The sequence below is a fragment of the Rhinoderma darwinii genome, chromosome 6 (genome assembly GCF_050947455.1).
Source record: "Rhinoderma darwinii isolate aRhiDar2 chromosome 6, aRhiDar2.hap1, whole genome shotgun sequence".
Classification (NCBI taxonomy): domain Eukaryota; kingdom Metazoa; phylum Chordata; class Amphibia; order Anura; family Rhinodermatidae; genus Rhinoderma; species Rhinoderma darwinii.
Window position 1 is genome coordinate 109,133,755 of NC_134692.1, and position 13,484 is coordinate 109,147,238.

Consider the following 13,484-nt stretch of genomic DNA (forward strand, 5'->3'; position numbering starts at 1 on the left):
ATTGTCCACAGTTTTAAACGTGCCCTAAAAACATATCTTTTTAGACAGACCTGTAACATTCCCTAATCTGACTCCTTTCCTTGGCCCCATTAGTCATCAGAATAAGATTCCCTCACACTCCTTGCACCATAATGCACTTCATGTCCGTCATACACAGATACGGGCTGGTGACCGGCTCATGCTGTTTTATGTTACCACCCCATGTGTATAAAAGATGGCTGGACTATTGTACAGAACAAACACTATTACACTTTGTATCTCCCTTATTTCCTCATAGATTGTAAGCTCTTGCGAGCAGGGTCCTCACTCTTCCTGTCTGAATTGTAAACTAGCTTTGTCACTATGTAATGTCTGATATTGTCTATGTTCCCTCTAAATTGTAAAGTGCTGCGTAATATGTTGGCGCTATATATATAAAGATTATTATTATCCTATGTGTCAGACGCACGCAGGACCTGCTCTCAGCTGAGCCGTCAAATCGGCTGAATTGACAGAAGATATCGTTCTGTCTCAGTTGATTCTATGTATCGCAATTTAGTTTTTCAAAAAGTCAATTTAGAAAGAGGGGCGTCCCTTTCCTACAGCCCATCGGCCAGGTCGCGATAGCGGGCTGTCGATGGTTGTCACGGCAGCCCGGGGGCCTAATGATGGCACCCAGGAATACCATCTTTCTGCTCCGGTTAAGCCCTGCTTCCTCTGGCAGGGCTTAATAGGCGCTGGTAAATCTGACAGTACACAGTGGTAGTGTTTTATTGCAGTGTTTTGTACCAGCGATCTGATGGCTGGTTCAAATCCCCTACGGGGACGAATATGTTATACAGTTTTTAAAGTTTTTAGTAAAGAATAAATCAAATATAAAAGCTCAAACAACCCTTTTCGCATTATTTCTTAAAAGTCCGAACTATTACAATATTTCATTATTTAACCTGCACGGTGATAGCTGTAAAAGAAAAAAAAATTGCTAGAAGTCTGAATCTCAATTTATTTTTTTTTGGTCACCTTAGCTCCAATGTAGCCAAGTTCATCCTAAATTTGATAACTTGCTGCAGCATGATATCACACAACAAAAGCCATTGAAAAAGTCAAGTTAGTTTCTTGCCACTGTGTATTTAACGCGTTAGTCAAGATAAAGATGGCTACATCTGTATGTACCAATAAAAACGACAGCTCATCCTGCAAAAAATAAGCTCTCGCACTGCTCAAACTACGAAAAAATAAAGTTATGGCTCTCAGAATGTGGCGACCCAAAACAAATTTTTTTTTTTTAACAAATACTTTTTTCTTTGTAAAAGTAGTAAAACATTAAAAAAAACAATCTGAAATTGGTATAGTCTTAATTAATCGTATTAAGCTGCAGAAAAGTTAACATGTCGTTTTTACCGCATGGTAAACGCCGTAAAAACAAACCCCAAAAAACAATGGAGGAATCAGTTTTTTCCAAATCTACCCCACAAAGAATTTTTGTTCCCGTTTTCCAATACATTATATGATGCTTTAAATAGTGCCAATAGAAACTACAACTCCTTCCACACAAAAAAAGCCACCACACCTCTTTATTGATGGAAAAATAAAAAAAGTTATCATTCTTGGAAGGAGGGGAGTGAAAAAGGAAAAATAGCCTAGGCTTCAAGGGGTTCTCCGGGCTATATGTAGTATTTTCTAAATACCATATAATGTAGAACCATTGTAGTTAGCAGTGTGTGTGTGTGTGTGTGTATATGTGTATATATATATATATATATATCAGTGAAGGAAATAAGTATTTGAACCCTTGCTGATTTTGTAAGTTTGCCCACTGTCAAAGACATGAACAGTCTAGAATTTTTAGGCTAGGTTAATTTTACCAGTGAGAGATAGATTATATTAAAAAAAACAAAAAAAAGTCACATTGTCAAAATTATATATATTTATTTGCATTCTGCACAGAGAAATAAGTATTTGATCCCTTTGGCAAACAAGACTTAATACTTGGTGGCAAAACCCTTGTTGGCATGCACAGCAGTCAAACTTTTTTTGTAGTTGATGATGAGGTTTGCACACATGTTAGATGGAATTTTGGCCCACTCCTCTTTGCAGATCATCTGTAAATCCATTACGATTTCGAGGCTGTCGCTTGGCAACTCGGATCTTCAGCTCCCTCCATAAGTTTTCGATGGGATTAAGGTCTGGAGACTGGCTAGGCCACTCCATGACCTTAATGTGCTTCTTTTTGAGCCACTCCTTTGTTGCCTTGGCTGTATGTTTCGGGTCATTGTCATGCTGGAAGACCCAGCCACGAGCCATTTTTAATGTCCTGGTGGAGGGTAGGGGGTTGTCACTCAGAATTTGACGGTACATGGCTCCATCCATTCTCCCATTGATGCGGTGAAGTAGTCCTGTGCCCTTAGCAGAGAAACACCCCCAAAACATAATGTTTCCACCTCCATGCTTGACAGTGGGGACGGTGTTCTTTGGGTCATAGGCAGCATTTCTCTTCCTCCAAACACGGCGAGTTGAGTTAATGCCAAAGAGCTAAATTTTAGTCTCATCTGACCACAGCACCTTCTCCCAATCACTCTCAGAATCATCCAGATGTTCATTTGCAAACTTCAGACGGGCCTGTACATGTGCCTTCTTGAGCAGGGGGACCTTGCGGGCACTGCAGGATTTTAATCCATTACAGCGTAATGTGCTACCAATGGTTTTCTTGGTGACTGTGGTCCCAGCTGTCTTGAGATCATTAACAAGTTCCCCCCGTGTAGTTTTCGGTTGAGCTCTCACCTTCCTCAGGATCAAGGATACCCCACGAGGTGAGATTTTGCATGGAGCCCCAGATCGATGTCGATTGACAGTCATTTTGTATGTCTTCCATTTTCTTACTATTGCACCAACAGTTGTCTCCTTCTCACCCAGCGTCTTACTTATGGTTTTGTAGCCCATTCCAGCCTTGTGCAGGTCTATGATCTTGTCCCTGACATCCTTAGAATCTCTTTGGTCTTGCCCATGTTGTAGAGGTTAGAGTCAGACTGATTAATTGAGTCTGTGGACAGGAGTCTTTTATACAGGTGACCATTTAAGACAGCTGTCTTTAATGCAGGCACCAAGTTGATTTGGAGCGTGTAACTGGTCTGGAGGAGGCTGAACTCTTAATGGTTGGTAGGGGATCAAATACTTATTTCTCTGTGCACAATGCAAATAAATATATATAATTTTGACAATGTGATTTTCTTTTTTTTAAAATATATTCTATTTTTTCACTGGTAAAATTAACCTAGCCTAAAAATTCTAGACTGTTCATGACTTTGACAGTGGGCAAACTTACATATATATAATCTCTCTCTATCTCATAATCACAAGGGTGAATCAAAAACAATCCGCTTTGGCTGTAGAATTTATTTTAATAAATTTTCAAATAGATCATATTTCGACATAATCTCCCTGCTTTTCAATATACTTTGTCCATCTGTAACTAAGCTTTCATATTCCCACACAAAAAATGTTTTAGGCAGAGCTGTGAGCCACGGATGCACCACTGTCTTCACCGCTTCATCAGACGTGAATCTTCGTCCTCGTAGGGCTTTTTTCAGGAGAACAAACAGGTGATAGTCTATCCAATAGAATCCGTTCACGTGCACGCTCAATGTTGTCATCTGTCGTGGACGGGCGGCCGACTCCTACATGGCTGACACTTGTGCGACCTTCCTTGAACTTCTCCATTCATTCACACATCTTCGCGACAAAGCACTTTCTACATACCGTGCACAAGTCTTCAATTAAATATCGGCCTCAGACCACAAAAAGCAAATCATTGCACGCTGCCCTTTCATGCAAATTAGAAGCTGGGCAGCCGTTGTTTCTCACACCGCAGTCGCAAACAGACATAACGCGTTCAAACCTCCCGTGACTGGGAGACCGCGACCTCATATGGAAAGTGCTGATAAGACAGTGCGGCCAACAGAGGTTTTAATATAACCGGAGTGAGGATAATTTATGACTTTTTTTTATAAAATATTTTTTTAAGCTTCCCATTCTCTGTATCTCCTAGCCGGTCATGTAATGCCTTACCCTGTGACTTCTGCCCTACCGCCGACGTCACGTCATTTGTAAATATCCCTGCGGTGGGGGGACGGGTTTCCTCTTTTGTTTCCTCTTCTGAACATACGTGGTATAGTACATGATAATCTTTTCACTACTTATGCTCAGACTTCAGTCCTTACTGCTCCTGCGTAATTTTTCCTCCTTCCAACATCTGCCCAATAACCTATTTTGCATATGCCCGGCTAGAAAAACCATTGTTTGAGGAAATTCTGTGGTGCTTTTCATAATTGGAAAGCAATCGGAGGGGTAGTGGATGGATCGATAAACATAAGATATTATAGCGTGTCCGGACTGGGAGTGCCAAGATGGTGACGGGAGGTGGGAGGGGTCTTGGCTAAAGTGGGAAGTAGAGAGAATTAGCCCTTATTCACACGACAGTGAAAAACGGCCGTGTGATGGCCGTCCTATTAACGGCCTTCACATGGCCGTTTTCAGAACAATGATATTCTATGGGTGCATTCACATGGCCGTTTTTTTAACGGCCCGTGAATAATGGGCGTCAAAAAATAGGACATGTCTTCTTTTTGGGCCGTTTTAACGGCCTGACGGCCCCCATAGAAGTCAATGGATCCATTTTTAACGGCTGTCAATACATGTAACAACCGTTAAAAACGGATCTGTTACATGGGGATTGGCAAGGGAACTACTAGTTCCCTTGCTGGCTATCGTTGGCATACTCACGGTTGGCGGCACTTCTTCAGGTATCGTCACTCATCTTGATGGGTTTGAAGGCGCCTCGATGACGTCATCGTCGCGCTGCCTTGCCAGATCCCATGCAGACGAGTGACCACGAGAGTCGGCGCTGCACCTGTGAGTATGTGGCATCCTCTACAGGGAGGCTGGTGTGGCATCATCTACAGGGAGGCTGGTGTGGCATCATCTGCAGGGAGGCTGGTGTGGCATCATCTGCAGGGAGGCTGATGTGGCATCTACAGGGAGGCTGGTGTGGCATCATCTACAGGGAGGCTAGTGTGGCATCATCTACAGGGAGGCTGTAAATAGTGTCTAGGTGAACATGTGACCTTCCTTTGGGTGTTTTCAAGGGGTTGGGACAAAAAAAGCCTGACCAATGAAATTCATCAGTTTTTTTAACGGCCATGAAAAACTGATGCAAAATGGATGTCAAACGGCCATTAAAAACGGACAGACGGACTGGAAATGGATGAAAATTTAGAGACACACTGATGCAAAATGGCCATGAAAAACTGACAGTTGATCAGTTTTTAATGGACATTTTTTTTCACGGTCGTGTGAATAAGGCCTTGGTGTCTCTACAGCTGGCTGAGATGTCAGCCAGTGCAAGGTAGCATGGGCTTTGTAGTAGGGGAACATAACCGGAAATTGCTACTGACTGTAATAGATAAAACGTAAACAATGGGAGTGGCCATCGGAACGAGACAGCGGCAAAACGAGGAAAGAGGTATTTGTGGGACATTATCACTGCAAAAGTAGCATGAACAAATGTATAACTTTTTTTTTGTTACGCATCGAAAACCCCTTTTAATAAATTTGTCGCATCTAACTCTAGCTTGTTCCTATAAAGACTGGCATATAAAACTCAATGTTTAATAAATTCCACTCTTTGTCTGCCAAGATTCTTATTAACGACAATCGACTGATATATTCGTCACAAGTGGGTGCTAGTTCTCGCATAGTGATGGATATATCTGTCGCTCGTATCTCGTGGGTACTGCGACTGTACCCACGAGATCAGCGGTAGGGGCACGGCTGTTATACACAGCCAGGCTCCTGTCGAAATTGGAGAGTAGTCCGATTCTGGCAGTTTAACCCCTTAGAAGAAATGCGACGGTCAATAGAGACCGCGGCATCTAAGATGTTTGACAGAGGGAGAGAACTCCTTCTATCACCCCATCGGCATAACTACGACGCGATCGCAGGACACTTATAGGTTTCCATGTATACGAAGTATACTAAAGCATTATATCTCTGATAAGAAGATCGCGTTGTGAAGTCCCCAGTGGGACTAAATAATAAAAATGACTATAGAAAATAAAATTATTTTATTTTTACTAAGTATGTTATTCCGTAGAAGGGTCAATTCACACGTTGCGTAAATACTGCAGATTTTCTGCAACGGAATTCATTGCGGAAAATCTGCAGCGTAATACAGTAGCAGCAAAGTGGATGAGAGAGAACAAATAATCGACATGCGTAAATACTGAGCGAAAAAAAAGCTCAAATTGACATAGGTGCAGAATTTTAATGTCCATTGTATTTGCGTAAACACTACTTATTTGTTTTGGGTTTTCCCCTATTGAATTCAATTTTGAGGTAAAACCCGCAACAAATAGCAGTAGTTGCCTTTTTTTTCGGCAAAATCGCAGCGATTTCCCCCGAAAAAAACGCAACTCGGAAAAAATAAAAATTCTTCGGGTATGTTCACCTGGCTTATTTTCAGTTCTTTTTCAGGCCGTAAACGCCCCAAAAAACTGCTAAAAAGACGGAGGATGAACACCTCCAAACATCTGCCCGTTGACTTCAATGGGAAAAATGTTGTTTAGTTCCCGTGGGGCATTTTTTTTTTACGTGGCCATTTGTAAAGACGGCGCATAAAAAAACGCCCCGTAAAAAAAAAAGTGCATGTCACTTCTTGAACTGTTTTTCATTGTCTCAATAGAAAAATAGCTCCAAATACGGCTGTAAAAAAAAAACACCTAAAAAAAACTCTCGATGCATAAACTGTTGAAAATCAGGGGCTGTTTTTCCTTGGAAACGGCTCCGTATTTTACAACCGTTTTTAGTTTGCCATGTGAATATACCCTTATACTTACCTAGAAGTCTATTTCTTTCTCCAGGCCGGCCTCCTGAGATAATGCTTCATCCCATGTGACCGCTGCAGCCAATCACAGGCTGTAGTGGCGGTAACATGGGATAAAACGTCATATCAGGAGGCCGGCCTAGATGATGTTAGAGGGCCGGCCTCCTGGGATGACGTTTCATCCCATGTGACTGCCGCTGCAGCCAATCACAGGATGCAGCGGTCTCCTGGAATGAAGCGTCATCCCAGGAGGCCAGCCTGCTAGGAGGCCGGCTAAATGCTGCAGTTTTCCGCAGTGGACATTCCAGGCGAAAAACTGCACCACAGTTTGTTGCGGTTTTTCAACCCAGAATTCCCTGTGGCATAAACGCAGTGTAACTTTATGCAGCTATCTGCCCCGTGTGAACTCTGCCTACGTGTAAAAAAATCAATAAAGATACACATATATGATATTGCCACGATCATGACGACTCACATAATGAAGTTTACACATTGATTAAACCGATGGATGAACGCCGTACAAAGAAAAAACACAACTGCAAAATTCCTTTTTTTTTTTGTCGACTCCATCCATTAAAATCAACTATAATTGAATCAATAAGTCTTATGTACCTCAAAATAGTACGAATGAAAACTACACCTTGCCCCGCAAAAAAAAGGAAAGTCCACATATGGCCACATCGAAGGAAAAATAAAAAAGTTACGGCTCTTGAAATGCAGCAATGCAAAAACCATTTTATTTTTTTTAAAGGTTTTTAGTGTGCAAACGTAGTAAAACATAAAAAAACCTATACATATTTACGATCGCCGCAATCGTACCGACCCATAGAATAAGGTAACATTATATACGCCACAAAGTGAATGGCGTAAATTTAAAACTTGAAAAACCATGCTGGAATAACTGGGGTTTTTTTTCAATTCCCTCCCAAAAAAAAGTTAACAAAAGTTCATCGATACACTATGTGCACCCAAAAATGGTGCAATTGAAAAAATACCACTCGTCCTGCAAAAAACAAATCCTCATTCGGCTATGTGGACGTAGAAATAAGTTATGACTCAGAAATGCGACGGTGAAAAAACGAAAAATAATGCTTGGTCATGAAGGTTTAAGTGGACTATAGCGTGTTGAGATTTTATAAATGGAATAGCCGCATTTTTGGCAATCGGTAAGTACTTCACTAAGCCCTAAAAATTATATTGGATGTATAAGGTGTTATTGATATCAACCATATTAAACTTCCCATAAATCTGATTTATCCATAAGTTCACTAACAATCTTGGGAATTGAATAATCCTACGTTACTAAAAACAAACTCATCTTGTTTTGTGTTTTTGGACAGAAATGCATAAAAAGACTGGAAAGACGTCTTAAATACGCTATACACCTTCAGAGACAGTTGGGTGCTTGCTCAACTAAATTGACACCCGTCCGTTCTTCACCTCAGCAGGTAATATGTTGATTTGTTACAGTAAAACTCTGTTCACATCTGGATCGGGGGCTCTGTCGCACATTCTGACAAACTTGACGGGGAAGAACAGCACTGCATGCAGCACTATTTTCCTTATCGTAACAACTGACTCTTTGATGGAACTCTACAGAGCAAACCGTTCTCTCATTCTGGAGAACATGTCCTGTCTTGCAGTACACAGACAACTCTTTGATTTGAATAAGAACTGTGTAATGCTTCATTTCACCTGTGGTGGTGCTGCAAGAGTTTAACACTTCCATAAATCCTCAGAGATTAAAGCTGATCGCTGTGGTTGCCAGCAGGGGGACACTTTATGGTCTGCTTATTGTCAAGTGAACCTTCTAAGAAGTTGGGATTGTCCAAAGTGTATATAACCCCATTAAGATTTAAAAAAAAAAAAATTGCTGAAAATGTTTTAGCTGCTGTTTGTTCAGTTATTTCGTAGTCCCTATCAAAATCTGAAAAAAAGGAGCTTGAATGCAAATCTTTGTTATGTGGGGATTTATGCACACTCTTCCAGTATCTGCATGGCATGCCTGCCTAGTTTTGCAGAATTAACCCCTTATGAACTCTGTACTGGTAGCCCTTGGTTGCACAGGGAAGAGATGTCATAATAACCTTGATATTAACACCTTCACGACAGCCATACGGCTATATACGTTACAACTGCTGATGCCCAGTGCAGTTGTCACGTATATACTCGGCAGCCCAGAACGGGTTGTAAGCAGCGCTGCACTCTCGTCTGCCGGGGCTTTGGGAACCCCGAAATAGACCCTCCTTGTAGATGGAGCCACCTAAGCTCCCGCAATGAGCGGAATTACCGGCCAGAGCGTCGGCAACAATCTGGCCGGGGACTCTGCTCCTAGAGGGAGCCCCTGACATATGTGGACAGACGTCAGGCGCGCTCTCTAGGAGCGGAATCCCTGGCCAGAGCGCTCTGACATGGGAGGGGATGGTGCCATCTATAGGGGGTGGCGCTATCTGCATGGGTGGCGCTATCTACAGGCAGTGTGGCGCTATCTACAAGGGGGGTGCTATATACAGGGCTTGTGGCACTATCTACAAGGGGGTGCTATATACATAGTGCCACACACAGATGTGGGCACTATCTACAGTGGGATATGGCATTATACAGTGGGCACTGGCACTATCTACCATGGGGAATGGGGCACTATCTACAGGGGTATTGCGGCACTGTGTTGATTTTAGGGGTTGAGACAAAAAAAAACAACTAAAAGTTAATTTAAAAAAAATTAAAATTTTTTTTTTTTTTAACGCCCATGAAAAGCGTTCAGGCGGCTGGGATATGGATTCAAATTTTGAGGCACACTGATGCAAAACAGCCATGAAAAACTAACCGTTGATCCGCTGTTAACTGCCGTTTTTTTCACATTGTGTGGATATAGCCTTAGCCCTCTTCGCTCTCCCCTCCTAGCCCTCTCCGCTCTCCCCTCGTGGCCCTCTCGGCTCGTGGCCCTCTCCCCTCGTGGCCCTCTGCGCTCACCGCTCGTGGCCTTCTCCGCTCTCCCCTCGTGGCCCTCTCTGCTCTCCCCTCAGTTATCCAGAGTGACGGAGAGAGAAGACGACTAATTGTTACAGAGCTGCAACAGTGTGTGTGTGTGTGTGTGTGTGTGTATATATATATATAGCTAGATAGATACAGTATATATAAAAAAAAATACGAAAAAAGTGGGGTTTTTTAAAAATGTTTGCTTTTTGTCTGCTTACAAAAAAAATAAAAACTTGGAATTAAACTAATCTAGAAAATGAAAGCCTCATAAGTCTTGTAAAAAAAAAAAAGTAAAAATAGTTGTGATATTAAAAGCGGTTACAAAGATATCGTTTAACTCCTTTCAGACATCCGCCGTATATATCGGGTGCGGTCAGGAAGGGGTTCCCGCAAAGTGCAGTACAGTTACGTCGCGGCTATAGTTCGGGCATAGGAGCAGAGCCCTCACGATCAATGCCGGGTGTCCGCTGTACGTTGCAGCTGACACCCTGCTGTAACGGCCAGGACCCGAGCTAGTCTCCGATCCGGCCGATTTAACACCACAGATGCTGCGCTCAATAGAGATCGCAGCATCTGAGGCTTTTTTGGCCATCGGCACCCCAGCGATGCGATCACTGGGATTGCAATGGCAACCGGGGGCCTAACACTGGCCTCCCGGTCTGTCGGCTACAGAAGCCTCCAAGGCCCCGCCCGGAGGCGGGACCTAAACGTAGCAGACGGCAAACTAGCTTAGATCCCGATCGCTGCATCTTAGTGGTTCATAGCAAATAAAATGCAATCGCCCCTTTTCCCTTATCAAGTCTCTTTTATTAAAAAAAATAAACCATACATACCGTATCTTTGAACTGTAAGACGCACCTGACCATAAGACGCACCCAGGTTTTAAACAAGAGAAAATAGGAAAAAATTTCATATTTTACTACTTTTACAAAGAAAAAACTATTTGTTAAAAAAAAAAATTTGTTCTGTTTCACCACATTCTGAGAGCCATAACTTTTATATTTGTTCATCGATTGAGCAGTGTGAGGGCTTATTTTTTGCGGGATGAGCTGTAGTTTTTATTTGCACCACTTTCTGGTACATACGACTTTTGTTTTCTTAGAACTTTTTTTTTTTAAACATTTTTAGCGCAAAGGTGACCAAAAAACTATATTAATAATAATTAATAATGCTATTTTGTAATAGTTCAGACTTTTACGGACGCAGCAATACCAATTTTTTTTTTTTACATATTGCTTAGGGAAATATGGGAAGAGGGTTTTTTTTTTTAAATCTTTTAATAGTTTTTTACACTCCTGAACATTTTATTAGTTCCCCTAGGGGACTTGAAACAGCGATCTTTAGATCGCTGAATCAATACACTGCAATACACGAGTTACAAAAACAGTGTAACTTGCTGAACTACGATGTTTCCGTAACTCCCATAGTATCTACTATTCAGTTCTATGGGAGTTACGGAAACCGCGTAACGCGGCCATGTACGCGGTTTTCGTAGCTACTGAATTAAGGAAAGAGCGGTGTCGGTGCATGCACATCATGCTTCGGGAAAGGGGTAAGTAAGGGAGCAGTCAGGGGGCCCGTCGCAGCCGTGTCGCTTGACTGCCGACTATCAGACTTATTACCAAGATCTATTCTTGTAGTCCGAAAAATACTGTATTTGGTAACGCCGCATCCGTACCAGCCTTCTATAAAAATATTTTTATTTATCCCGTGCGATGAACGCAGTAAAAAAAATAAAAACAATGCCAGAATTGCTGTTTTTTTGGTTACTTTGGCTTCCAAAAATTGGAATAAAAAGTGATCAAAATGTTGCATGTATCCAAAAATGGTACCTATAAAAACTATAGCTCGTCTCGAAAAAAAACAGCCCTCATACCACTACGTCTATGAAAAAATGAAATTAGGTAAAGCTCCCATAAGTCAGGAAAGAAAAATATGCAGTTGTGCAGCCCGAGGGGAACATTTCTTCGGTTTTGAAGAGTCGATTTATCAAGGCCCTAAAAGTAGGGAACCAGGAAGTGGAGGGCCCAAACATATCTGCTGGAAACGAGGGTGCCCGTATTATACCAGTACAACACTTCCCAGCAAAATTCCCCAAACTCCAAAGGTGCAAAGTGTCTACCATAAGGGGATAAGAAAGGACAGTATTTATCAGTGCGACACTGGCCTGTGGTCCACAGCGTAACATGCATCTATAGATTATTATTTTATTTTTTTACCCCATTATTATACCACCTGATTATGCCCCTGATGTACTCTGCCCACCCCACATTATAAACTAAAATACAAGTAAAACTCCAAGCAAAATCCGCGCCTCAAAATCCAAATAGCGCTCCCTCCTTACTGAGCCCTACAGCCTGCCCAAACAGCAGTTTACTTCCACATATATGGCATCCCCAAACCAGAGAGAACAGTTATAACAATTTTTGGAGTGTGTCTCCAGTGGCACAAGCTGGGCACGACATATTTGCCACTGAAATGGCATGTCTGGGGAAAAATTGCAATTTTGACTTTGCACCATCTACAGCACATTCATTTATGGAAAAGACCTGTGGGGTGAAAATGCTAATGTAGTTACCCAAATGGAGTCACTTGTGGGGAGTTTTGACTGTTTTGGTCCCACAGTGGTTTTGCAAACGCGACATAATGCCAAGAAACCAATCAAGCAAAATCTCTGTTTCAAAATCCAAATGGTGCCCCTTCTCTTCTGAGCCCTACTGTGTGCCCAAACAGCAGTTTATGACCACATATAGAGTATTTACATATGTTGGAGAAATTGCTTTAAAAATGTTGGGGGGCTTTTTCCTCTTTATTCCTTGTGGAAATAGATTTTTTTTTATTTTTTTATTTAGCTAAAACGACTTCTTAAAGGAAAAATTACAACATTTTTTATTTTCATGTCCAAATTCTAATAAAATCTATACTACACCCCTATATTCCTTGTGGGGTGTAGTTTCCAAAATAAGGTCTTTTTTGGGGTGTTTCCTTTTTGTTTTGGCACCACAAGACATCTTCAAACCCGACGTGGTGCCTAAAATATAATCTAATAAAAAGAAGGCCCCTAAATCCTCTAGGTGCTTCTGAGGCCTGTATTTCCATCCGTTAGCACACTAGGGCCATATGTGGGATTTTTCTAAAAACTGCTGAATCTGGGCAATAAATATTCAGTTGCGTTTTTCTGGTAAAACCTTCTGTTACAGAAAAAAAATTCTGCAAAAAAAAAAAATAACATTTCTAAATCTCACCTCTACTCTTGCTTTAATTCCTGTGAAATGCCTAAAGGTTTAACCCCTTCCCGCTCCTGGACGTACTATTAGGTCATGGTAGCTGTATCGTTCGCGCTCCGTGACCGAATAGTACGTCTCTGGAGTAACGACCCCTTAAAAGCCGCGTTCAAAAGAGATCGCGGCTTTTTAGGGGTTAAGCTGCCATCGCCGGCCTGCTACACGATAGCGGCCGGCGATGGTGACTATAGCAACCGGACACCAAACAATGGCGTCCAGCTATGCCATCGACGGAAGCCTAGTGGGTCCTGACAGTCAGGACCCACTATGCTTGCTGTCAGTGAGTAGCTGACGGTTCTAATACACTGCACTACGCATGTAGTGCAGTGTATTAGAATAGCGATCAGGGCCTACTGCCCTCAAGT

The 13,484-nt window shown here is 42.0% G+C and overlaps 1 protein-coding gene across 2 annotated transcripts in view; it reads left to right on the forward strand.

Moving 5' to 3' along the window:
* The window catches only part of ATF7IP2 (activating transcription factor 7 interacting protein 2), a 92,608-nt gene that overhangs the window by 47,065 nt on the left and 32,059 nt on the right, over positions 1 to 13,484 (forward strand). The window contains exon 5 of one of the 2 annotated variants that reach the window (XM_075830091.1): positions 8,197 to 8,304. The exons of the other annotated variant lie outside the window; for it this stretch is intronic. Within the exon in view, the coding sequence (XP_075686206.1) occupies positions 8,197 to 8,304 (108 nt within the window). The remainder of the gene's footprint in view (positions 1 to 8,196; positions 8,305 to 13,484) is intronic. 2 annotated transcript variants of the gene reach the window in all.